Source organism: Etheostoma cragini, chromosome 1, assembly GCF_013103735.1.
Source record: "Etheostoma cragini isolate CJK2018 chromosome 1, CSU_Ecrag_1.0, whole genome shotgun sequence".
Taxonomy (NCBI): Eukaryota; Metazoa; Chordata; class Actinopteri; order Perciformes; family Percidae; genus Etheostoma; species Etheostoma cragini.
Window position 1 is genome coordinate 31,700,153 of NC_048407.1, and position 24,982 is coordinate 31,725,134.

Sequence of the window (24,982 nt, forward strand, 5' to 3'; positions counted from 1 at the left end):
GGTAGGAGGGTGTGTGCTGTCCCACCCATTGGGTAGAAATTAGGTAATGTTCCTCTCAGATGGAGATCAGCCAATGTACGCTCACGAATAATCAAAAAACAAATAAACTTGTCTATTTGAATCAGAGGACACACACAACCAGTAATGACTCAGTAATGAGCTTATAATAACTTTTTTGGTGTGTATTTTAATCCATCATCCCTTCTTAAGTGATCTCTCATGTCATGGTGTCTGAAAAACATCCCTGTTTCCCTATTTGTGGTAACACATTTCTCAGATGATCCAAGCTGTTTTTTTAGACCTTTATTTAGCTTGAGAAGTAGGATAACTTTCTCAACACATAACACATACAGTACACACATCTCAACACTTTATCCTTCAGTTTATCACAAAAATGTCACATTAACACTGGAAATACATACTTTTTATTGGCCAGGAAGTGGATGAAAACTAGTTTCTAAGGTGTAGTTGTGTAGAAGTATAAAGGAGCACAAAATGTAAAAAGTATCATGAATTTGTACTTAAGTACAAGTCCCATTTGAACCCTACCACCTCCGAATTCACCGTCTCTCTGCTCTGTTGTCTTGCCTTCTCCTTTAGACTCTTTAGTGTGCCCCTAAACCATTTACCAACACCCATTTAACTTCTCTCCACCCGCTCGCCTTCGCTCCCGAAAAGAAAACTGAAGACAAAGCTGTTCTTTCTCAGGTACCACTGAGAGCTTGTTGGACAGGAAACAGCAGCATGTGCCATTACAGCTTATTCACACGCCTAAAAATAATGTTGCTATGGATACAAATGAACCCACTTAACTTCTAATGGAAGTTGAGGGTGAGTTTAAGTGGGACATAATGACCGTGACGCTCCATTTCTAACAGCAGCACGTATTCTGATTAAGTGCAATGCTGTGACGCTGCACGATGAAATATAAATCACTAAGGAGGTTTCAGTGAGATTATTTTTATCCTCACCGGTTCACAGCACTATATACGAAGGGCTGGTTGAGTTTAACAGAAAATTAAAGTGTGCTAAAATGATTAAAAGTTTAGTGAATTAAGTGTTTTGCTTGAAAAAGGATTCAAATAAGAATCAGAATCAGATTCAGCTTTATTTGTCAGGTATGGGGACACATAGGAGGAATTTTACTTTGGAACATCGTTGCTTACAATGCGCTTGCACAATATATACACACTAATATATACATGCTCTAAACAGAAACAATATAGGGGCATGAGTGCAATAAAGAGTTCAATAAAAATGATTTAAATGTGCAGTATAGTGCAAAGGATACTGGAATAAAAAGTATTATGTCATTGTATTACAATATGAACAACTCTGGAATAGGGAATGAGAATGATGAATAAATAACAAATAATAAGTGAGATATGAGAATGGGAATGATGGATAAATACTAAATAAGTGGAATAATAAGTGGAACCAGTGAACAGGTGCTGTTCAGAGACAGTGTTACTGGGTTGTTGCACATAATTGAACCTGACACTGTGGGTAAGAAAGGATGGAGGAGGATATCCCAATTCAATTTTATGTATAGTATCAATTCATAACAAGAGTTCTCTTAAGACTCTTTACAGATAGAGCAGGTCTAGACCACAACTTGGAAAACACCCAACAATTCCAGTAATTCCTCCGAGCATTTAGTGCGACAGTGGCGAGGAATTTCCTATCAGGGAGAAACTTTGGGTGTTGAGGAAAACTTCCTTTTAGGGAGAAACCTCAGTACAGTACCCAGGCTCTTGGTAGACGGTGTCTGACGGTGCCGGTTGGGGTATTTATAGTCACAAATAAAGATAATGGAACTTTGACTGGAAATAGTTGTTGTAGTACTTCATGGGGTTGAAGGGCACGGCAGGGCGTTACAGGGTGTAGCAAGGCATCGCAGGGCATAGAGTTCCCGTATTGTAAAATGTGAGCCTCCACATCTCATAAAGCAGGTTGAGGTGTTATGGAAATGCTGTGAAAGTATCAAAACACTTAGTCCACGGAGAAATGCACACAGCCTATATTCAAAAACTGTGCCTTTTTAACGAGATGTCAGGATTGTACAGTTGTGATATCACAACTTTACTATACATTGGTTGAAGGTGCTGCTACAGTCACTTCCCAGCTGCAGTGATGGTGCAGAGTCTCCGACAGTGCAGATGGAGAAGACCCAGAAACACTGATCAATCACACCAGACTTGGCTTGTTTTAGGCATGGGCTTAAAGAGACAAGCGCTGAAACGAAGCGTTTCAGACCGAGGTTGAATACAGGTACTGTATGTTCAGAATGACAGCAAAGCAATAAATAAAGTGTTTTTTTTAACATCAATGCACAGAAACATGTTCAAGTAGACAACCCCAATTACAAGTATAAGTCTGAAAATGAGCATGATATGGGACTAATTATAAAGATTAATATAGGTGGTGTGATGCAGCTTGTAGTTACACAGCTCTTAGTGATAAAACAAGTTCCATGGATGAGCAGGTAGTGGCTGGCATTAGGGGACAGAGACATCAAGTCTTCCAGGTAAACTGGGGCCCCTGACAGTGTATGATTACCCTGACATATTGTTAGCCAGAGGGGACACGGTAGATGGCAGAGTGTGCTTTGGTGCTTGCTATTAAAAGTATGTGGCTGAGGGGGAATATGTGGCTCGGCGTTGTGGCCCCAACTCTATTGAGAGGTGGTCCACTTTACGACCAAGTAGTCTTGCCTGCATTCTTACACTAACACACAAATTCATTTTGACACAATGCTCCTTTTGTTGGTGAGACAGATCAAGGAGCATGCTTTGCTACATGTCATCCCCCCTTCTCTCCCCAATATCCTGTTTATCTAATAAAAAGTCCATATTTCTATCAGTAAGACTACCGGTGATGGTGGTTGGTGCCATAGCATTTCAGTCTACAATTTCCTATTAAGCCAGTCCGGGCCATTAACTATAGTTAACCTGAGCAGATACAAGGTTTATCCTCATTTTATCTATATTATTGTAATTCATTTCAAGCCTTTGATGTTTATGTAGCCAATCTTTGTGATTCAGTGCCTATTTGCGTTCAATTTGTTGTTTTTTGTTTAGGACAATTGTAACTGCAATTGTTCCTTATCTATGGTATTCCTTTCTTCCTTTGATGAGAATCTATTCTTTTAGCACCTACGGGGTTTCTTAATCTCACCTGCGCAATCTTTGTTTTTCATTGTTTCATTTTCTTGTCTTACCGTTGCCTTGATTTTATTGTGTAAAGTAAACAAATTTAAATTCAATACAAGGTAGACAAAAGTTGGTATAATTTTGCAGAGTAATTATAATAACACATTATATTTATGGACGCTTTTCATAGCACTCCAGGACGCATAACAGTTAAAACAAGCAAAAAGTAGGAGTCAAAGGCAGCTTAAAGGTAGATTAGTTTTGGGGGGGATCGAGGAAAACAATCACCCCGTGGAGCCTTCATCCTATTTCATATCTAATTATCTAAATCTTTATCATTCTGAAACCAGAGCACAACAAATGTTAAGGACTTTCACTCCTGCCACATGAAACAGCCAAAATTTGTCTGATTTTAATAATGTTTGAGTTAGGCTACACACCATAGGAAGGTTTTAAAGGTTAGAGAACAGAGTTGCCTGCCATGGTACCCAGTAGATTTTACAGCACAGCCTGATCCCGCTCTGGTGGGACCAGTGATTGGTCCACACATCATTTAAAATGAATACTGGGATTTGATTTGGATTCACAGTCAACTTTTGGGCACATTTCACAGTGCATTGTCGCTCCATCTCCATGTGAACCCTCTGATGAGGACTAAGGGGATGCTGAATCCAGGAGAAAGCCACATTTGAGTGACTGTAGGGTTGGACTTTGTTGCTGGATTTAAATCTGAATAGTGTGCCGTAACTGAACCACCTGGAACAGGTGACTAAAAGGAGGGGAGAGACTCTGCCCTGTGTGTTAAAATTGGGATGGTCCCACATTTTCCTCAGCGATATTTAGATTTTTCCACTTTTGGAATATTTTTCAAGAGAGTTTGAGTCTAGGTGTGGCTATTTACACTGGACACAGGGCCGAGGGAAATTACTAAATTGTTGGACTAACTGAACACGTTTACACTCGCCTCAGCAACCTGTCAACAACATTTTGCAATGACATGCGATTAACAGTGCATTGTAAGTTATTCACAGAGCTGTTTGAGGCAGATTATATTGAGTCTGTAGTTTTCTGTCTTCATCAGAAACAGTGTCGATCTACATGAATGGCACTGAGGCGACCCACAGTGATGGATCCACGACTGAGTTTCAGTTAAATCCTCTGGGATCAGCAGACATTCTTTATTCATAAGCCCCTTTCACAGCAACGGCCAGTTCAGGAAAAGGGCTGCAGTCTGAACAGTGAAGGTTATTGTTTGCTTTTGCTGTCTTCAGTGAATAGTCTTTGTAATGGCATTTTGACACCGTAATTATGTTGATTGAATGAACACCATCTGAAGAATGCCTTTGCTGTTTTGGAAACTGGTAAACAGTTTTTGTGTTTGTTACCTATTCTCCAACCAGAGCCTAGTGTTTATAACAACATGCTGTATTTAAGGGCAGAAAGGCAGAGACTTTGTCAAAAATCAGATTATAGTTATTTCAATTGACGCTCAGTGGCTGATTTATGATCAGGAAGGACTCACAAAGAAAGTGATCAGTATGCAGATTCAAAGATATGTATGAACTAGCCTATACATTAAATACAAAAAGGAATGCATTACTGTAATTGCGTTACTTTTGTATTGCGTAACACTGACCGTTTCATGCCAATGGTGCAGCTTGTGACGTCAGGTTACGGTGGCCCTGAAGTGCAAACCACAACAGCAAACTTCCACAACACGCGAGCAAAAGGTCACAATTTGACAGCGTTTCCCCACACCTGACAGCATTAATAAGACTGAAACGGAAAGGGTAGGTACATATTGGACACCGATCCTCGTCCTGATTGGTTGGTCTGTAATTTACAAATGGATCCGTGCACATTTTGTTTTTTTTCATTTGAACCAAGAAACAATCAAGAGAAATATCATATTTGGTATCTTAGTATCTCAAAGCTTCCCGCTACATCCACCAATGCTCTGCTATGCCACGCTACACCTTGTAACGCGCTGCAGTGTCCTGCTATAACATGAACTACTACAGCTACCATTTGTAGTCACTTTTCCATTATCTTTATGAGAATATTATTGACACTGAGCATCACACCCCCAACCGGCCCCAGCAGAGAAAGCCTAGCTGTTTCCAATAGATTCCAGTCCTTCATGCTAAGCTAAGCTAACCGTGTCCTTGCCCAAGCTCTGTACTTAACTTTACACTCATGTATGGGTGCGTACTGCATAGACGGCAATTTTCTGAGCAAATGTACTTCTTGTAGCTTTTCATTTAAACATTTCAGACCGACCGGAGAAGCTACCCTGCAGTCAGGAAGTCTGCTCTCCGCTGCTGAAAGGATTTTGTCAGAAACCTCTCAGGAGAACATTTGTTGAAAGCGGAGTGTGTTTATTTTTTCTTGCCGTGTATGAATGGCTGCTGTGTGCAGCTCTTCCTGTACCTCCAGAAGAGGACTGAGTCTGCAGCTTCAGCTTGTACAGGAGATCAGAAGCATGCTCCTGATTCTTGCTGCACACGAGACTTTAACAATATCTAAAACGTGTCTCCTCTACAAATTAAACAGAACATATAAAACAGGTCAAACTTGCTGCATGGGGTTTATTTTAGAAAACAGAAATTTTACCTTGGAGGCATCTTTACACAATCAGGATTAAGAAGAAAAACAAATACTGCTCAAGGGAACACAAACTCAAGAAAGGTTCAATCAGTGCACCTACAGTATTTATCTACTGATGGAAAAAAATGCAAGGAGGCCGACCACATTAAAGCTGAGAGAAAACAATTCTGTATAAACCATCAACACGCATGTCAATAAACATCATTTCCAGGGTTGCAAAAGGATGTAATGCTGCCACACCCATTTTACCAGTGTTGGAGTCAAGTCCAAGTCAATTCTCAAGTCCCCAGTGTTTAAGTCCGGGTCACCAAAGAAGAGTCAGAGTCGAGTCCCAGTCGAGTCACCATGACCTGAGTTTGAGTCAGAGTCCAAGTCCCACTCATTGAAGCTACAGAGCGTGGTTTCTGTCTCCCCCATGAGGAATTCTAAGTGCTGTCGCCGCATCCAAAAAAGTCTTCTGTGATTGCACACCACCCCCTCCCCTCCTCCACGCACTTAGTTAGTAGCCAAGGAGGACACGGAGGATCAAATCTGGCACTCTCAAAGAACTGATATACAATTAAAAGAAGGTCTAGGTTCACAACAAAACTGACACAAATTGCGCGTTCACAAATGGAACATTCAGTGGTGGTCTTTCCAGCGGTGGATGTCAAATCTTTGAAGGCCAACTTCACGATCTGGGCAAATCCCTCGGCACCACTCTGCATGAGATGGTTACAGACTAAATTATCTTATATCACATTTCTATGGCTCAAACACCTTAAAGTAGTCAGAAACTCCATCCAGTCCAAGTCATTAGTGCCCCAGTCCAATTCAAGTGACGAGTACAGCATCTTACAAATACAAGTCTTTTGACGGATGTTACAAAACACCTTTGAGCTGATGTAGGAACATCAACAAACTTTGGACCTCAACGTTGATCATTTCACAGGTTTGAGGTCTTTACAATGAGTGTGACAGCCTCACAGAGCTGCTAATGTGGCTTTAGATGCTTGTTGTCTCATGTAATAATAAAAATATAATTTTATACTATTGAGAATGTATTGATTAAAACAAGTTGATGAAATTGTTGTGCCAGCTGTTTGTTAGTGTTCTTGAAGAATAGTAATTAAACCTCAGAGCAAATTTAAGGTTAACAAGTCAAGCCAAAGTCCAGTATGAATAATGGATGTTTCCTTTTTCCCTGTTCTTTCTGCTAAATATAAGTTTCCCATTTAAGTCTTTGCACTTGTCATGTGAATGCTTGTCGAAAAGAAAGGACGTGACCACCGGGTTTTTAACTTGATGACCAAGCTTTTTTTCAGTTAAAGTGAAAGCCCCTGAAAGTACAGTTACAGTTTGAACATGATAGCACAAGTCTGTGCGTGTTCATGCGTGTCAACGTTGTTCTGTCAAAATGAGAATGAGTATTTAATCTGTAGACTTGTTGGGTGTGTTTCTGACAGAACGCTGTTTCCTTTCGGTAGAACAGACGTTCTTCTTACTGAACTAAGCTGGAAAACACAGCTGATAAAAGACAACGTCCATCGGCAGCCAGAACGCTGCCAGCCTGCGTTTACTTCACATCCAGAGCCATTAACTGCTGCATAACTGCACGGCTGTTGATGGGACACGTGACTTTCCCCCACTGAAAGAAGTCCTGTACATGTTTTATATTCTGACACCCTAACGACTACACTTCGCTGCTGGGTCAAACAGGACGTGTTCACATGTTGTGTTAAAATAACTCAAAGCCACTGTGGCTCCTTGGTAAATGGAGTTTCTTGAGTAACTGTTATAATTTACACCCTCTCTGGGCAGTTGTGTTTGTAGAGGCAAAGATGTGACTAAAAGAAGCACTTCAGAGATTCATTATCACACGTGACTTCTCCAGCTTCTGTAGAAATGAAAACCTGTGGTACAGAAAAAGCAAAAATACAGCGTGAATGTGAAAAAAACAATACCTTTCTTGAAATTCCTTCACTTAATTTACAATCCATTACTGTACAGAGCAGTGCCATTGTTAAACCCTTGCAAGTTCCTTTTTTTGGACATGTACGTAGTCCACCCAGGGCATGTCCATGCACACACAGCTGCACACTTATACACTTCTTAACATACATCTTTACATATACAGTACTTTTACATATACAATATATGCTTATACTACCAAAACCTTTACCTAAGAAAGTTACGAGTTGTTTTGTGTGTAAAAAAAAGTTTACACCCAAAATAACTTAAAATACTTAGTTCAGTCATTGTTATTCATAATTTGCATGTGTGTTTATGTTTGTGCGCATATCTACTCCTCTTAGGTGCATTTAACGCTGCATGTCAAGTCATGTTTTTATTCCACAGCCCGGCCTTTGCATTATTTGATCTTGAATGTGAAATTTCAGGCATCTTTATGGGATAAAGCAACGTCTAACTACAGTACGATACTGAAAATGGATTTAGTGTTCCCACACCAGATTGCTTCAAGCTCTGCATGTGATCTCTTATTTTGTTTCAACGTATCTGACACATCTGACAATGCAAGTGTTGTCACTCTTGTATGTGTTGTTAAACAGTGATTTAGACACATTCAGAGGCTCTTTACCCAACATCTCAGAGGAGAATATTTTATTGTTCATTCCACTACATTCATCTGACAGCTTTAGTTGCTAGTTAGATGACAGTTGTTAATCCCCTTCCTGTCCAGTGAAAACCATGCATCTCCAGATGTGTTAATGTTGATTGTTAAGGATAAACTGAATGATGAAATGTTCCTTATGTGTTGAGTAAAAGCCTCTTGGATCATTTGGAACAAGCATCGCCACAAAGCTGAAAACAGAGCTGATTTCTGACACCAGGAAAAGTTGACTTTTGGAGACGTAGTTCTCTATGCTGATGAGCGACTCATGGTCATGAGTTGGATGCAGAGATGATCATTCCAGCTTCCTAGGTCTACACCTTCTCAAAACTGTCAGTTTCTTGTTTGTTGTGGTCTCTTCATGGGATTTATTGACATTGTAAAAAATTTATAAATATATAAATATATACAATACAATACAATACAATATATATGTAAAGGAAAAGGGAAAAAAGCCAAAAAGGATAACATGAGCACTTTAACAGCCAGCCAGAAGCCCACCTGGTCCTTTAAGGGGCCCAGAGACCCATGGTACAGAGACTGGAACTGCATCCATAATGAGCCTCCTTGTCCCAGTCTGACCTGCTGCTGTGAGTCAAAGAGAGTGTGACACCCCTAACTTTGGTAAATGGGAGCCATATGAGGGTAGAGGGCCGCGGAGGGCCTCCTCACAGAGGCACTTTGTGGCAAGAGCTGTAGCTAGTAAAGGATACTCTAGATACATCTAGCTGAAAATCGGACAATCTCGGCACTGTTAAGAGTGTGTACAAGCTGAAGTGATGCAACACAAACACATTTGAGTTTTAGTGTAAATTGTATCTTAAAAGAAAATATTGTGCCAACAGGGAAAAAGTATTTCCATTTCTATACTGACAATATTTGTTTAGGTGGTTCTTCTCTCCATGTTCAGTTTGATTATAGAAGAGCCTTGTTTAGAACCCTGCTGTTTATAAAATGCTCTTTTCATAAGCAGCATATCGGCCAACTATGACCCCACAAAGTTCACAGCAGCAGCCCCATCTGGCCTGCACACAGGTATGTAACGGTCAGGGCGGCGTGGTGGTCAAACCGACTCTGGTCCGAACAGAGAAGCTCATAGACACACTGACGTCAGTGTTGGCCCTTACATCAGCAGCTGCTCTGCTGACTCTCTGTTGAATGAGGGCAGGTCCACTTTTGGAAAAATGCCGAGGTTGTGTCAGAGAACCCACCGGAAAACTTCCTGTTGTTGCATTAATGCTAAACAATGTATTCATTGAAGTTAACCAACAGTAGTGGTGCTTAAAGTTGCTGTAGAGGCTTATTAAAGGCAGAGTTAGTAGCTATACAATGCACATTTTTTTTAAATGTATTATTGGAAATTAGAAAAAAGTCTGTCATCGTAGCTGCTGTAATCCTATAAAAACAGCCACCAATCACTGCCTCGTGGCCCGCTTGGAAAAAACCAATGAAATTCTTTGTGTGTTCTACAACTCCTGTGTACAAGCTCATTTTTTTATGTTTTAAACATTCGGTGTGATAATGTTCAGAGTTTTCAATGCGGAGCCCGTAGAACAGGGGAAGGGGTTAGACTAGAGGGTAGATGCTAGACCGGATTCGCAAGACGTGTCAACATTGCAGGACGTGCCTCTTGACCTGCCTTGTTATACCTCTGTTTGGGATCCTGGATCCACCCCAGGAGATGCTACTTCCAAAATTACCAACCCTCCCTTTAATAATGCTTGCTCGGAGGGTTTGTGCAGGACTGTAGCACAGTGGTGGAAGAAGTACTCATGTACTTTACTTAAGCAAAAGTGGCAATACCAATGTAGAACTACTCTGTTACAACAAAAGTTCTGCATTCAAAAAATGACTCTACTTAAATGAAAGTTTAAATGTATTAGCATCAAAATACAAAGTAAAAGAAACCAAAAGTAAAAGTACTCGTTATGCAGAATATGATCAAATTAGATGATAATTATTGATGCATTAATGTGTTCTTTACTTTAACGTTGCAGCTAATGGTGGTTCTATTTTAAGTACTCTATAAACTGCTGGGTATTTTGTGAATTTCCCTCTAGGACCAAGATGTATAATGATAATAATAATAATTTAATAACATAGATATCTTTATTGTGTTTGGGCTGTATAACCTCCAAAGAAGTTTCAGCTTTGAAACAGACTTGTGAAATGTCTGAGAAGGCTACAGAGTGACATTCAGCACAAAGATGGTCTTTTGATGTCTGGTACAAACCTAAAATACACATTCTCTCCATAAAAACAATAGCGGAGAACCTTATTGTATGGGCAGCAGAACTTATTTAAAAGTTAAAGATTTCTGTGTGCAGAGTTGTGTTCAGGTACTCTACCATCAGTCAGAAACAACCACGCTTAATGGTCCTCCTGAAGAGGAAAGGCGTTGTTTGGCATGTGATTTATGGGAGGCTGAAGGCCTTTCTATGGTTGTGTTGCTCATTATATGACGATTTATGGAGAGATACATTTTTTAGTAGAGTGTCCATCATCTCTACTAACTTTTTTTTGTGGAAAATCTTGTGTTGAGCTGTTGAGAAGAGACTGAGTTCTAGTTTGCAATGTAATATTTCACGTAAGAAGTTATGTTCTTTTCTTATTTGGGACCAGGTTTGTATTACTGTACATCTTCTTTTCTGACAAATGTTGCCCCACTGCAAAGTGTAGTTTTAAGTCCATGTGGACACGTGTGTGTGTATGAGACACATAGAAGTGCCTTACTACTACTATTAGAATCAGAAACAGCTTTATTGCCACAGAGATTTGCACAGCCAATGAATTTGTCTTCATGCATAACAACTATAGACACCACCAAATACTTTACAATATCTAATCATAATGACAGTCATTGTATTTTAAGGTTATCGTGGTAAATGTAAAATCCTTATCTGAAAAGTAATTGTAGGTGTTAAATTTGTATTAAATCTACTAATTGTTTTGGCTGTTGGGTAATTTGGGTATTTTCAGTGACAGGTGGTTGGTGGCTAGTCTCGGTTTCAACGCTAGAGGCCGCTAAAGCTCATCCTTTGTTTGGGCTCTTGTTACGCCAACCGACCGACATTGGTCGGTGCTTATTCGGTCATTTACCTTTTTTATCACGCCTACTTGAAGATGTTCTCCTATCCCATTGGTTGTTTTTAACGTCGATCACCCGTGCGTCAAACGTGAACAAAATAAGCTTGGTTTCACATGCAAAATAACTGTTAAGAGTAAAAACGCGAGCTGATGGCAGCGACGCAAACCTTCCGGCCACACTGTGAGTTCATTATTTAATGTTACGCTGGTAACGGCTATGAAATCTGCCCTCTTCCAGTCTTAAGCGTTAACATTAATATTTGCGCAGGCATTTGGTATTTGCTTGAAATGCTGACAAAATGGCACTGGAAGACCTGTTTACATTGCAGAACCAGCCTGGGTTCTAGCTGAATGCTAACATTAGCTAACGTTAGCTTACATGGTTATCACTGCTAAAATGTACTAACGTCAGTTAAAAAAAAAACCGTTATTCTTGAATTTAACTACTGTAAACTGTGTTGGGCCGTTGACATTAGTTATTCGTTAATAACACAATTACTGTGTTTTATTATTCTGGTCAACCTTTCAATCTTACCTTTCTAGCATCCATATGCGAAAATAACGGTATACAATTGCTCATAGCGTTAATGGACTCACACATTTAAGCCTGTCAGCCTCCTTCTATTGGGACACCAGGTGCAGCTATGTGATATTAGTGGTTTTCTCCAGGTAATGGTGTTTTTGCGTGACTGTGTTGTTACGTTTAACACGCACATTTTCCTTAAATTAATCAGAATTCGTGTATGCTCACTGTTCTGCAGGTCCGAAGCTATGATTGTAGAAATACTAAATAATAACCTCGAGGATATTAGTCTAAGCCTCCTAATGAGCATCTTCTCTCTCCGGCAGTTTAGCACGGTCACCAAATACGATCTAATTTAGATGGATGCTTGATAATACTCAACTGGAGCAGAAAGTGTTAGATCATTAGTTAATTAGTTGTTATTGATCGATTTCACCGACCAAACATGTCTGGACTATTGGTTGGGAAAAACAAGCCATTTGAAGATGTCAGCGGGGCTTAAAGAAATTGTGATGGATGTTTTTTCCAATTTCTTTTCTTTTTTATATTTCATAGACCAACTGATTAATCAAGAAAATAGTCCGCGGAATAATCTATAAAAACTGTCAAAATTAGCCACCCTTAATTTGTATTATACTTCAAATTCATATTATTAATTTCAAGGCATTAGTTATAAATGTATGGTGTTGACTCTATTTTCTGATTTCTGCTCACACACTGAAAGTAGTAAAGTTCTGTTTGTTAAATCCTGAAACCTCGTTTTATTCTTCTTCAAAATAGTCAAATGAGAAGACACAGAGCCTTTTAAAAAGAAAAAAGGAGTTTATGCACTTTACTGTGGTTCATCACATTGTGTTTTAAAATAAAGATTTGGCCAAACTCTCAGGTAAAATATAATTGTCTCCCCAATAAAGTTAAAGTTACCAAGGCTGTGGCACCCACGAATGAGATGGAGAATCATTTTACTGATACGAGTTCTGATGCAGACTCGGGCTCCACTGTCCATTAGGTTAAGGGCGGGAGCAGATCCTGACAGAGCTCTCTGCAGGAGGCGTCTGAGCCGGCCCCTGCAGGGAGTCCTGTGTCATCTGGTTCAAGGTGGGCATAGAGGCGGGGATTAGTGAGAGGAGAAAATCAGAATGTGAGGAGAAAGGTCAAGTTTATGAATAGGAGTTGGTGCAATAGAGATTCGGAAAGTCAATGTGAGATGACGTCAAAGGCAAGAGAAGAATTTTGGACTTGAGTTGAATTGTGCATCGAGCCTTGGCTCTGTGTCATCGTTAAACTTTAGTACATTTCCACTTGTGAATTGGAGTTTTACTTTTGTATCAGATTTTATAAATGAAAAAAACCCCACCATTTTTACTATCTAGTCTTTACTATCCAGTTGCGTCTCAGGGCTCCAGACTAACCTTTTTTAACTAGGAACACTGAAGCCCCTAACAAAAAAATGTAGGGGCGCACAACTCACTTAGACCTGCAGCACAATGTTTTCACATTTCCCCTATGTTAACTGTTTTACTGATAAATGCTTTGGTAATAAATACAGAAACAACTATGTGCTGTTTAATTTTTGTGCTGCTTAACAAATACCCATTCAGATATGTAAACAAAGTGCTATTATTGTTATTGTACTGTATTAGCACCTCATACAAGCTCTCCCTCTTTCCTCTCTGTCTCTTTTTTAGTTTACACTGAAATAATCACATCTAAGGTGTTTAAACTCGCATGGAACGGGGAGTATCCAGGTCAACTAATTCTCTTAACACCCATTGTGGGATAGATTGAGTAATGAGGGAGCCAGAGAGACAGGAGCTCACAACACTCACACAAGTACTGTTTGTTTTTACGTGCGATCAGTTTGTTGAGTGTGTTGGCGTCCGCCACCCTCAGCATCCTCGGGGTATTATTATTTTTTTCATTAAAGCAGTCTCCACTCTGTGTTGTCACATTTCTAACGTTTAAAAAACATGCAAATAAATCAGTGAATGCACAACCACCGCCGAGGTCTATCAACACAGCTACGCAAACCGGGTTGAGACGTAAACAAAGTGAGGGAAAGAGAGGAGGGCTAGCTCGCTTTTGCAACCGGTAGTGGCGTTGCTTTTTCATTCATTGACGTGTCACAGCATACTCTATTGAGTACTAACTACTCTCTTGAGGCTAAGATTGTGTTTTACTAGTGTATTGTGTTTAAACTGCGAAGTGCCTGCACTGTCAGCTAGCGACTGCAACATTCGCAGTTCATGGAGTTTGTCTCCATACAGTACCTCAACCACCTGAATTCATGCAGCCAGTCTTCTCAAAAATGGTGGATTCGGGCCTTTTTCGCCACAACAACCTCTCATCTGACTGTTTCACTCTAGAGTCTGGAACTAGCCCACTAGCCACAGGTCGGAAGAACCAGTCGATAGTTTGCTTGCTCATTGTTCCCGAAGTTGTTTACGCATGGTGTGTTATCTCTAGGACCCTCCATCTCCACACGTTAGCCTCTTACTTTGGCCAATCCCTGTCCTTTTCACACTCATTGGCCTGCAACAGATTCCAGGTTCATTGACGTAAGTGGGCCAAATATACTGGTCACACTTGTGCGACTGGATGTAAAATACAGTCGCACACTCTAAAATTTGGGTCGCAAAATGCAGCCATGTGGTCGCAGTCTGGAGCCCTGCATCTCCATTTAGTTTTTGCTTCAGAGCTCCACCATTACTCGATTCATTCATCAGTCTATCGACAGAAAAGGAGCCCGCGCTTATTTTGATAATTAATTGTTAGAGTAATTATTTTTTAGCAAAAACCATCAGACATTTTGTGATTCAAGCTTCTTAAATTAAAAGATTCGCTATTTATTTAGCTATTTATTTGACCTAAGGTTGGGCAACACAAGACATTTAAAAGGCATCACCGGCTCTGTTTAATAAGAGTGGACATTTTGTGTTTTCTGACATTTTATTGACTAAACGATTAATAAATTAATCTAGGAAATAGCGGACAGATGAATTAATGTTGACAACCCAATTGGCTTTCATGTTGTCGGATTAGTTTAAGTTTTTTTGAAACTCCTTTGTCGAAAATGCAGTTTTATAGGATTGAGGTTAAAACAAGATAGCTTTTCCAAGCCCCTTAAAAAAGGACAAAATTGGGGATGCAGGGTTTTCACCCCACAACAGCCGTGTGTACCGTGGAATGGTAGAATGTAAACTGCACCCTGGGCCTAAACCCCTCAGAGTCCCATAAAAACGAAAGAGGACATGACCTCAGCGTGCTCAGTGGGAGCTGTGGCCCTGCTTGTAGCCTGAGTAAGCAGGTGTAATAGAAGAGATTAACTGTTAGCTCAAGCTCTGAAACATTAATCCACTTAGGCATGGAAAGAGTTTATTTTAAATCAACTCCGTGCCAAAATGGGAGCGAGAATAAATTTCTGGATGTGGGTACCAGGCAACAGTTAAACATTTATAATGAAGTAATACCCCTATTTTTGTTTTTTTATTTTCATTTCCTTAAATGGTTGTGCACGGATATCAAGACTTGATAATTTTAGTAATGGCTAATCTGTGTTTAAATGGAAAGATAACAACCTCACAAATACATGAATCAAATACAGTTAGTGTCTTCTAGAGATGTTCTGATATCGGTATGGCTTCCAGTACTGCCTAAAACGCAGGTAGCTGGTGGTACCTAAAGAAAATCAACGTCAAAGTAGTTTATGTTCTTATAACTGACTGTCAAACTGGTTACAAAATGGAAGTTCTGTGGGGTTCATTGTTTGAGAGTTTAACGTGAGCCAGACCAAAAACAAAGATAAAAATCCCATCACATCCATACAGGGATAGTAGTACACAGCTGTTAAAATATAATAACTATACAGTATGACACAGTGGTAATGGATCAGTACTCGGTATTTGCCAATATGCAAGTTCTGGTATCAGGATCGGTATTGGGAAGCAAAAAATAGTATAGGACCATCTGTAGTGTCTTCTACAATCTTCTTTTCCCCTTCTGACGACGCTCTCGCTTTCCCAGGAACAGTTCATTGCTGGAAGAAAGCAGTAGGCTTAACACTTCTTCAGTCCCAATGAGTTCTTTGAACTGTTGTTTGTCCAATGTTCAAATAGTTTATGTCATCGATTCATCTGTGGATCGTTTTCTTGATTAATCCTCTGTAAAATGTGCAAAAAAGGAAAAGAAATGCACCTCACAATTTCTGTATATTCTCAAGTTATCATATTTAATCTGCGTGTTTTTTCCGACTAACAGTCCAAAACCCAGTTTACTATCAGAGAAGACAAAGAAAACCAGACAATTGTGAATCTTTTGTATTTTATGCCTAATCGGAAGAGTCGCCAATTCATTTTCTGTTGACTGACTAAATGATTCATTGACTAATAAATGTTTCCACTCTAAGTGAAAACGTTACATACTGTATGCTTTACTATCATGTGCGAATCACAGGAAGATTAACTGAGTATGGCCTCCCTTAGGTCCCGGGCTGATTCTGTGGAGGGGAACTCTGTCCTCTTGTCGTCTTGTTTGTGTTCCATCAGCTTGGTCCCCAAGGCTGTGTACAACTGTGTTTGTTTATTGTCTTATTTTGACCCCGACTATGCTGTGAATCCAGTATTTTCCACTGCAAACAGTCAGCCATGACCCTTGAGTCACTGTGGCGGATGGTGAAGCAGTTTGTTGTTCAGATGGGTGTCTCATAGCGTGCCAGAGAGTAATGAGTGTTGTCAGTCTGCCGCTGCCTGTCCTGTCTCCTTGGCTGGCTAATGTCTAGTGGTGATGGAAATGCAGATCGACGCTGATGGACCCTGCTGTTTCACTGCACCAGACTGCAGTGTCAGGGTTAAATGTGTAACAGTAGAGTAAGTGCTGGATGGGTAATTATTGCCCAAGCACACGGCCAATTCTGCCTAAAGTGATGATATGTTGGCCTGGATTTGCAGTGTCAGACATGGTGTTCCTTTTTTTAGTTAAAAGACCACAGTTACACACATAGCTTGGCATACAGAGATTGTGTTGGAAAGAAACCCTTGCACTGGACCCTTTTCTATTTATTTAGATTTAATAAGTGTTTTTGTTTCAATGCTTACATATTTTTACACACAAAGCAGAGTAAATGATGAGAACAAATTGCGTTTAGGAAACTGCAAGATTTAAATGAAATCAGAAGAAAACCATAGCATAGTATTTGTCCAAGAGTTGGCAATAATTCAACATACTGGACTTACAGATTTGATCTTGAGTCTGACTAACATTATACAAAATAAAAGCAGTGACGATTGATACTGTTTGCAAAACATCATAGTTCATGGTGTTCAAGTGTTTTATTTACAGAAGAGTTTCCTGCCTGTATGGCTTTAAGTAGGGATGGGCAACATGGCCTAAAGTCCATGTTGTGATATTGCAATATATAAATTATAATAGAACCATTTCAGACCAAGTTACATAGACCCTAAATAAAGCCTAACTGCTAAATGTATGTATTTTTTTCTTAAAAGAGAAAGAAACGTAGTATTTAGTTTTGAGAACATTTATTGTGCCAAACTGTAATTATAAATAATGTTGCAGATAAATAAAATTCTGGTGTACAAGTTGCAGAGACTTTAACAAAGGAAAAGCTTTAGGTATTCTTTAGGTTTATTTCTTTTGGTGCAAACCATTCTAAATGGCTCTACACTTAGTTAGTGAAAATTCACAAGTAATATCATAATTTACAATATTTTTTACCTCAATATCGATACTGCAACGATGTTGTAGTGTTGACTCTTGGTGCTTTTACAAAATATTTCACATGATGAGATTTCTGATAAATAATCATCAGTAATGTGGACATAGTGACTTAGTTGGTAAAAGAAAATAATAAAACAGCTATAACATTTTCTGAACTTACTCTGGTAAGTTCAGAAAATGACATCACTGTTATTTAGCCTTTAAAACCAGGAGAAGACAAGATTTATGCCCTATTATGATATTACGATATCCAAAATCTAAGACAATATCTGGTCTCATATCACAATATCGATATAATATCAATATATTGCCAAGCTCTAACGTGCACACATCACTTCCTTTCCAATTCCGTCCCACATACATGAATGAGGAGTCTACGGTTTGCTATTGTGGAGCAAATTGTAAATTTGATTATAATTGATTTAATTAGAGGCAATGCAAAATATTACTCACACAGGAAGCAAATTTGCATGAGTAATGTTTTTTTTTTTTTTGTCCTGTAGGACTCTCAGTCTTGCATACAAAATGGAGGACAGGACTGTCATCAGATAATTGGAGCTGCAGCCTCCAAGTTGCTGAAGACTTGAGAAACCCAGGCCAGTCTTAGAAGATGTGAATTTGCTGAATGAAGAATGAGAATCTTGAGTTACTGCGTCACTGCAGAGGACTGACCCGAACCATAATTTCCCGCATAACCTTTCCGTCTCATTCTGCTCCTCTGCCTCGCACATCTTTATCCAGCAGCGCTGCTGTCCAGCCCAGGCAGGGTGGACCCGTCCCTCTCCCCAGGCCTCGCGCCCTCCCATCGGCAGGCCCGCTCTGGCAGTGTGTTGGTGTACGATGGCGCGATGGCACGCTAAGGGCTGCCGCGGGGGACTGTGATGTCAGTGCCCAACAGCCCGGGCGAGAGCCGGCGTGGCGCTCCTAGATTCTTCGTGGGCTGCGAGGACGATGAGAGCGAGGTCCTGGAAGATATCATGAGGACAGACATGGAACTGTATGAAGACGATGAAGACACAGACTCGGTGGGATGTCACCTACATTACCGCTTTACTATAATCTGTAATATATCCAAACCTTTGCAGTGTTTTCCCTAGGTGGAGGGGTATAAAAGAAAAGGATTATAGATTAGAAAAAATCAGTTTAACATAATTTTTGAGTATTATTGTTACCATATTTGGTCTAAAGCTAGAGCAGATAAGAAAGAGACAAAAAAAGACAAAAGCCCACTGGGGACCGCCTACCACCATAAACACTAACATTGGTTGCTTTGGTGATTTTGTCAGTTAGATAGTAGTTAACAATTTAGAGGTGGAGACATGTCATGGTAGCCTACATGTTTAAAATTAACAACCATTCAAGACATCGGTCGGTGTAAATTCATTCAAATTTGTGTTCTCCAGACGTCTATTTCAGTCGGTTCTTAAGCAAGCGGTTTAATGGGAGATGTATGAGACAAAGCTGCCATTGTCTCTCTTGCTTCCTCAGTCAGACCATTGAAATGTTGGCCTCCCACTTTCTCTCCCTCATTCAGCCCCCGGAACGAGAGATCGTGGTGGGGATCTGCTGCATGATGAAGAAGTCCAAGTCTAAGCCAATGACCCAGATCCTGGAGAGGCTCTGCAAGTTTGAGTACATAACGGTGGTCATCTTCCCAGAGGACGCCATCCTCAACGAGCCGGTCGACAAATGGCCTCTGTGTGACTGCCTCATCTCCTTCCACTCCAAGGGTAACAAAAACACATACAGGCATACAGACAAAGTGACAAAATGGTGATTTTTGTGTGTTTTCATTTGTTACAGTGTACCCGCGGGGTCTTAAAAGTATCTAAAATAGTCGTAAATGTAATATTCTAAAAAATAAGTTCTTAAAGATATTACATTTTGCTTTGGTCTTAAATATCATAAATAAATATTTTGTGTGGGTTTAAAATTTACTTTGTTTTGTGTTTTTAGTTTTTTTTGTTAGATTCATAGCCTAAGAGCTCTAAATGCAACTTATATTTTGTATTGTTAGAGTACAAAAACACTTCACAAAACGTGTCATTATATTCAGGTCAACTTATTTGATCCAATCTTTTTTCTCTGGCAAAAAATCTACACTGATTTTACATTATGTAGCAGTTTCATTCAAATTTCATTCAAGGTGGTATTAAGAAGGTTTTAAAAAAGTCTTTAATTTTACATGGAGAATCCTGGGGAAACTGTGTTTATGTGAAATATGTTGAACGTATTTCCTAGAGAAGCATTATGTGTACGTCTTGATTTAAGCAGCAGCTGAAATCCCCCAACTTCCGTCAACATGTCGGCGTGAATATTAGATGGCTATTTTTCCTACAGTAGACAGTGAATTGTGATGAATATGGCGGATTTTGTGAGAGACGAAGAAGATGACTTCTCAGACAGTCAAGATCCAGAAGCATACTTCCATGAACCACAGTTTTCAGAAGAGGAGCTGTGTGCTTTGGAAATAGAACGACAGAAGGAGGAGGTTGCGATCACTCAGTAGCCCGAGGACTTGAGGATGAGAGCCAACACCGTCTGGTGGTGTGAGTGTGGGGGAATATGCCAACATATGCCAACTGAAATTAGCGTGCCTGCAGTTGTGTCACAGCTACCGAGGATTTCTTGGCGTTGATCCATCCTGCAGTCCTCGACTTTGTTTTTTGTGTGCCATAAAGTAAGCTAGAAAAAAAGCCAAATGGACCCAATACACAGCTGGCCACTGAGTAAGTGATCATTGTTAACATGGTACGCTAAGCTAAGCTAGCGGCGGTGCTGCCAGACTAAGACAATGCAAGTGTTTACCCACCTATGTAAATATAGAGGAGACGGTGATTAACCCTATTTTGACAAACAGTGGCGTATTCCTTTAACAATGTCCCAGTAGCCGTAAATTTGAGAATGTTTTTTTTACCCTTGTTGTTAACATCATATTATCTATGAGCTTTGTTTGGCGAATCATATCTCTGCATGTTAACTAGGATTCCCACTGGACAAGGCAGTGAGCTATGCCAAACTGAGAAACCCTCTGCTCCTCAATGACCTGAACATGCAGTACTACATACAGGACAGGTACTCAGACATGACGCTCAGTGTACATTTCCATTATTGGGTTTATTGCGCATGCAAAGCAAAGTGAGCCTTGAGAATACAATAACCATATGTTATTTATTTGATAACAGGAGAGAGGTGTATCGCATCCTGCAGGAAGAGGGGATTGATCTACCACGCTATGCTGTGCTGAACCGCGACCCGGATAAACCAGACGGTCAGTCTGCAGGCTCATTAGTGATATTCAATATGTTTTTAAATTTTTTTCTTGAGTGATGTAACTCTTTTTTACTTTACTGCCGTTAACATTACATGGGGAAACACAATAGAAATCGGACAATATTCACTCTATTTTTCATTTGATACTTAAAGCTTTTTGTTCCTCCAGAAAAAGCTTGCAGAAAAACAGCCCCTTGTTCATGCAGCATCCCAAGGCCATTAATCTAAGATTGCATTGGTTTTATTTCAGCTTGAGGATAAAAATAGAATCAAATGTGAAGCAGTTGCATGTGTACCATACCTAAGTGCTGTGATAAGCTGGGTCTGCCATTCAGAATCCCCTGTTTACACAGTGATGTAGCAACAACTATCAGGTGTTTTATGTCTCTGCCTTCCTTGACAGCAATTCATGTTTTAGTATGAATCATTGAGCGTCATATGTTTGAGAGTGCAGAGCTGCGTCACATGGCTCAGGAGTAAACACTGAGGGGGCCAGGTGCCATCTGTGAATATTTTAGGGGGTAATGAAAGTGGCACACAGAATAATTTTCTCTGTGTGTCTCAGAGTGTAACCTGGTGGAAGGAGAGGACCATGTGGAGGTGAACGGAGAGATATTCCAGAAGCCTTTTGTTGAGAAGCCTGTCTGCGCTGAAGACCACAACGTCTACATCTACTACCCCACCTCAGCTGGTGGTGGCAGCCAGCGACTCTTCAGAAAGGTCCCTGCTTTGGCCATTGTGGCTTGTTTTTTCAGCCTTTAAATCCAACACTTCTACAGTTAAGAAAAGTCAGTGGCAAGATGGGATGTAACGGGAAGCTACAAAAATGTCCTGTAACATCCTTAACTGTCAACATCACCAGATTACTGTTGCCTAAATGACTAATTTCAACAACCACTATTTTAAAGGAGAATTCCGGTCGATTTCAACACGTAGCTCTGTTGTATGGAAATTTTGTGTGCTGTCCAGTAGCAAGAAAATTGAAAACAGTTGGTGCTGCCTACACCGTGTTATCCTCCTGCTAGAATTAGCACCCAACAGGCTTAAACAGGGCACGTTTTAAACGTGTTTTTAGCCCCTTACCATGTTCAAAATGTCATTACAAGATCCTGCCCATGTGCAGTGACTCCGAGGGAACAGAGCTAATCTGACTGAAGTAGATGTGACAGGCATAAAAGTTGTTTTAATCCATACCTCTGTTTATTTCCTGTTTTCCGCTTCACAGTCCACACTAGTCGATTGTCAAACTCATACAATCCAATACTCCGAAATGTATTTTTTTCCCAAAAATTGATTTCCCGTTGTTATATCTTTAATAATGACTATGTAGTAACAGGCTGTACCTGGCACCGCAGTGAAACCAGCAGAGCTACAAGAGTTCAGGAGCTATTGAGCATGTGCATAGGTAACTAAGCAACAATGGGACTAGCCAACTTTTGACCTGCTGCTGCCGGCGAAAGGAATCACCGCACATGGGTAGGATTTTGTAATTACATTTTGAACATGTTAAGACTCTAAAAACATGTTTAAAAGTTGCCCTGTTGGGTGCTAACTCTAGCAGGAGGATAACACTGTGTAGACGGCTCCCATTGGTTTTGTTTTTCTTGCTACTGACAGCACTCCACATTTCCAAACAACAGAGCTACATGTTGAAATCGACAGGAATTCTCCTTTAATGCTCGGTAATGTACCTAATAAAGTCACTGTCGGCTTCTTTTGAACACAAAGTGATTAACAGTGACTCACCATTGACTCTTGAGGCTTTGAAATGACTTCTAGAAAAAACTAGAAAAGTTTTAGAGTCTCAGGGGTGGTCTTGACATTTTTCATGTACACCTTCCTTTTATCTGTGTATTAATTAATATCAGCAGCTGCTAATCAACAGCTAAGACTCAAACACACCAGGCAGCAACCTGCACCACCTAATAGCTTGTCTTGTACATGAGTTTATGGCTATGCGGAGAACGAGCGTTATCTTAAATCAGGCAGGCTTTTGTCAGACGTAGAGCTGCAACCTTTAATTCAGATTGGGATGGATTGTATAAAGAGTGCACAGTTGCACTGGTGAAAGGCAGAATAACAACATTTTTCACTTACTGTGGTTTGTGTAGATCGGGAGCCGGAGCAGTGTGTACTCACCAGAGAGCAGTGTGAGGAAGACGGGCTCTTACATCTATGAAGAGTTCATGCCAACAGATGGAACAGATGTCAAGGTAGAGTGTAGACTGGTTATATAATCAAAGAAAACCACTGATTTGGGAAGCAGGAGTCACTTTTTATTTGCCCCATTGGCATGTGTATTGGCATGAAACTGCCCTTTGCATCATCAGCACAAAAGATCAACAACTGTTTTCACTAGGTATTTGGTGCTTTGATAAGAGAAGGTTGAAGGTACAAGCAATATGTATATAAAAGATCCACTCTCCAAGCTTAGAGTCTTGGAATGATTACATCGTTGTCCACCATGCCAAAGTTAACGATAAATCTTAGGGTTGTTATTTTATCCGGGTGGGTCATGTGTTTCTATGTAAAGTATCATCGTTAAAAGGTTGCTATTTAAAGGAAAAGTTGGAATAGTAATACATAATGGTAAAAACAACACTTCCCCTCCCAGTTCACGGCTCTCATTATGTGTTATGGGACAATCATTGTTTTTGTCAGTTAAACTCATAGAAGAAACGTTTAGATTAAGAGGGTGTCTGGTGGTTTTTAATGTGACCTCAGGTGTACACTGTGGGGCCTGACTATGCTCATGCTGAGGCTCGGAAGTCCCCTGCTCTGGACGGAAAGGTGGAGAGAGACAGCGAGGGCAAGGAGGTCCGCTACCCCGTCATGCTCTCTGCCATGGAGAAACTGGTGGCCCGTAAAGTCTGCCTAGCATTCAAGGTAAGCAAAGGCATTGTCTTGATTCCTTTTTAGGATCGAGTACTGAAACCCGCTGCCAATGTGCCATATAAGTTCACCTTGTAAACTCATGGTTTATTCTGGTGCTCCTTGGGAAGCTCGAGCTGTTGTTGTAAAGTACCCTTCTGCCATCTAGAGGTTATGGTTTTTGTAAAACAGCAATTGACTGGTGGAATAAGTTATTGTTGTTGGCATTTTAAATGTTCTTAAATCTCGCGACTGTTGGTTCAGGCGTCAATTTAAAACTTAAAAAAAGTTTTAGCACTTGTAGCAAAAATACAAACAAAAACAATACCCAACCTATTTGTGGAGGTGCATTGCAGACGCTGTTGCATCTCAACCTCAGTGAAAGAAAATGTGTCCTCCTCTCCTCTCTTTGCAGCAAACTGTGTGTGGCTTCGATCTTCTCAGAGCCAACGGACACTCCTATGTCTGTGATGTCAATGGTTTCAGTTTTGTGAAGAACTCAATGAAGTACTATGACGACTGTGCCAAGATCCTCGGGTACTTCATTTATTTTTTTGTTAGTCTTTGTCCACTGGAACATTTGCTCCTAAGCTTGCTTTATTATATTCTTGTTCAGGTTTGCTGATTTTATTTGTGTCTTAATGGCTCTTTAGGAACATCGTGATGCGTGAGCTTGCTCCCCAGTTTCAGATTCCTTGGTCCATCCCTACTGAAGCAGAGGACATCCCCATTGTTCCCACTACATCAGGGACCATGTAAGTCACATTACAGGCTTAGGATTTGTCTGGATTCACTCGAATTTTTCAGAATTTCCAACTTAAAAAAACACAACACACTTGAATCATGTAGATCCTTTTAAAAGAAATATTTTTTCTGTAGTCTGTGGAAGCTATGACTTCCTTCGTTAAAAAACAACAACTGCTAAAGCGTTGCTTGCTTCTATCCAATCAGATGTAGTTGTCGGCAAACTATCAAACTCTTTAGCCAATCAGATTATTTTGACAGTACAGTTTAGCAAATCTCCATCATGGAGACCACTGCAGAATAAAAAAAACACTGTTGAAAATCACCTAAATTTAGCTGCAGTTGTTCAGATTAACGAATGACTCAAGGCTTTAAAAAAAA

At 40.1% G+C, this 24,982-nt stretch overlaps 1 protein-coding gene across 9 annotated transcripts in view; it reads left to right on the forward strand.

Moving 5' to 3' along the window:
• Positions 1-11,532: 11,532 nt before the first annotated feature.
• Positions 11,533-24,982, forward strand: part of ppip5k1a (diphosphoinositol pentakisphosphate kinase 1a) — a 39,887-nt gene continuing 26,437 nt past the window's right edge. For all 9 annotated transcript variants that reach the window (XM_034901073.1, XM_034900937.1, XM_034901304.1 and 6 more), the window contains exons 1-10: positions 11,533-11,638; positions 18,217-18,738; positions 19,248-19,443; positions 20,698-20,788; positions 20,899-20,984; positions 21,552-21,706; positions 23,098-23,199; positions 23,711-23,872; positions 24,273-24,394; positions 24,511-24,612. In XM_034901073.1, coding sequence (XP_034756964.1) covers positions 18,595-18,738; positions 19,248-19,443; positions 20,698-20,788; positions 20,899-20,984; positions 21,552-21,706; positions 23,098-23,199; positions 23,711-23,872; positions 24,273-24,394; positions 24,511-24,612 — 1,160 coding nt within the window. In that variant the 5' untranslated portion in view covers positions 11,533-11,638; positions 18,217-18,594. The remainder of the gene's footprint in view (positions 11,639-18,216; positions 18,739-19,247; positions 19,444-20,697; positions 20,789-20,898; positions 20,985-21,551; positions 21,707-23,097; positions 23,200-23,710; positions 23,873-24,272; positions 24,395-24,510; positions 24,613-24,982) is intronic.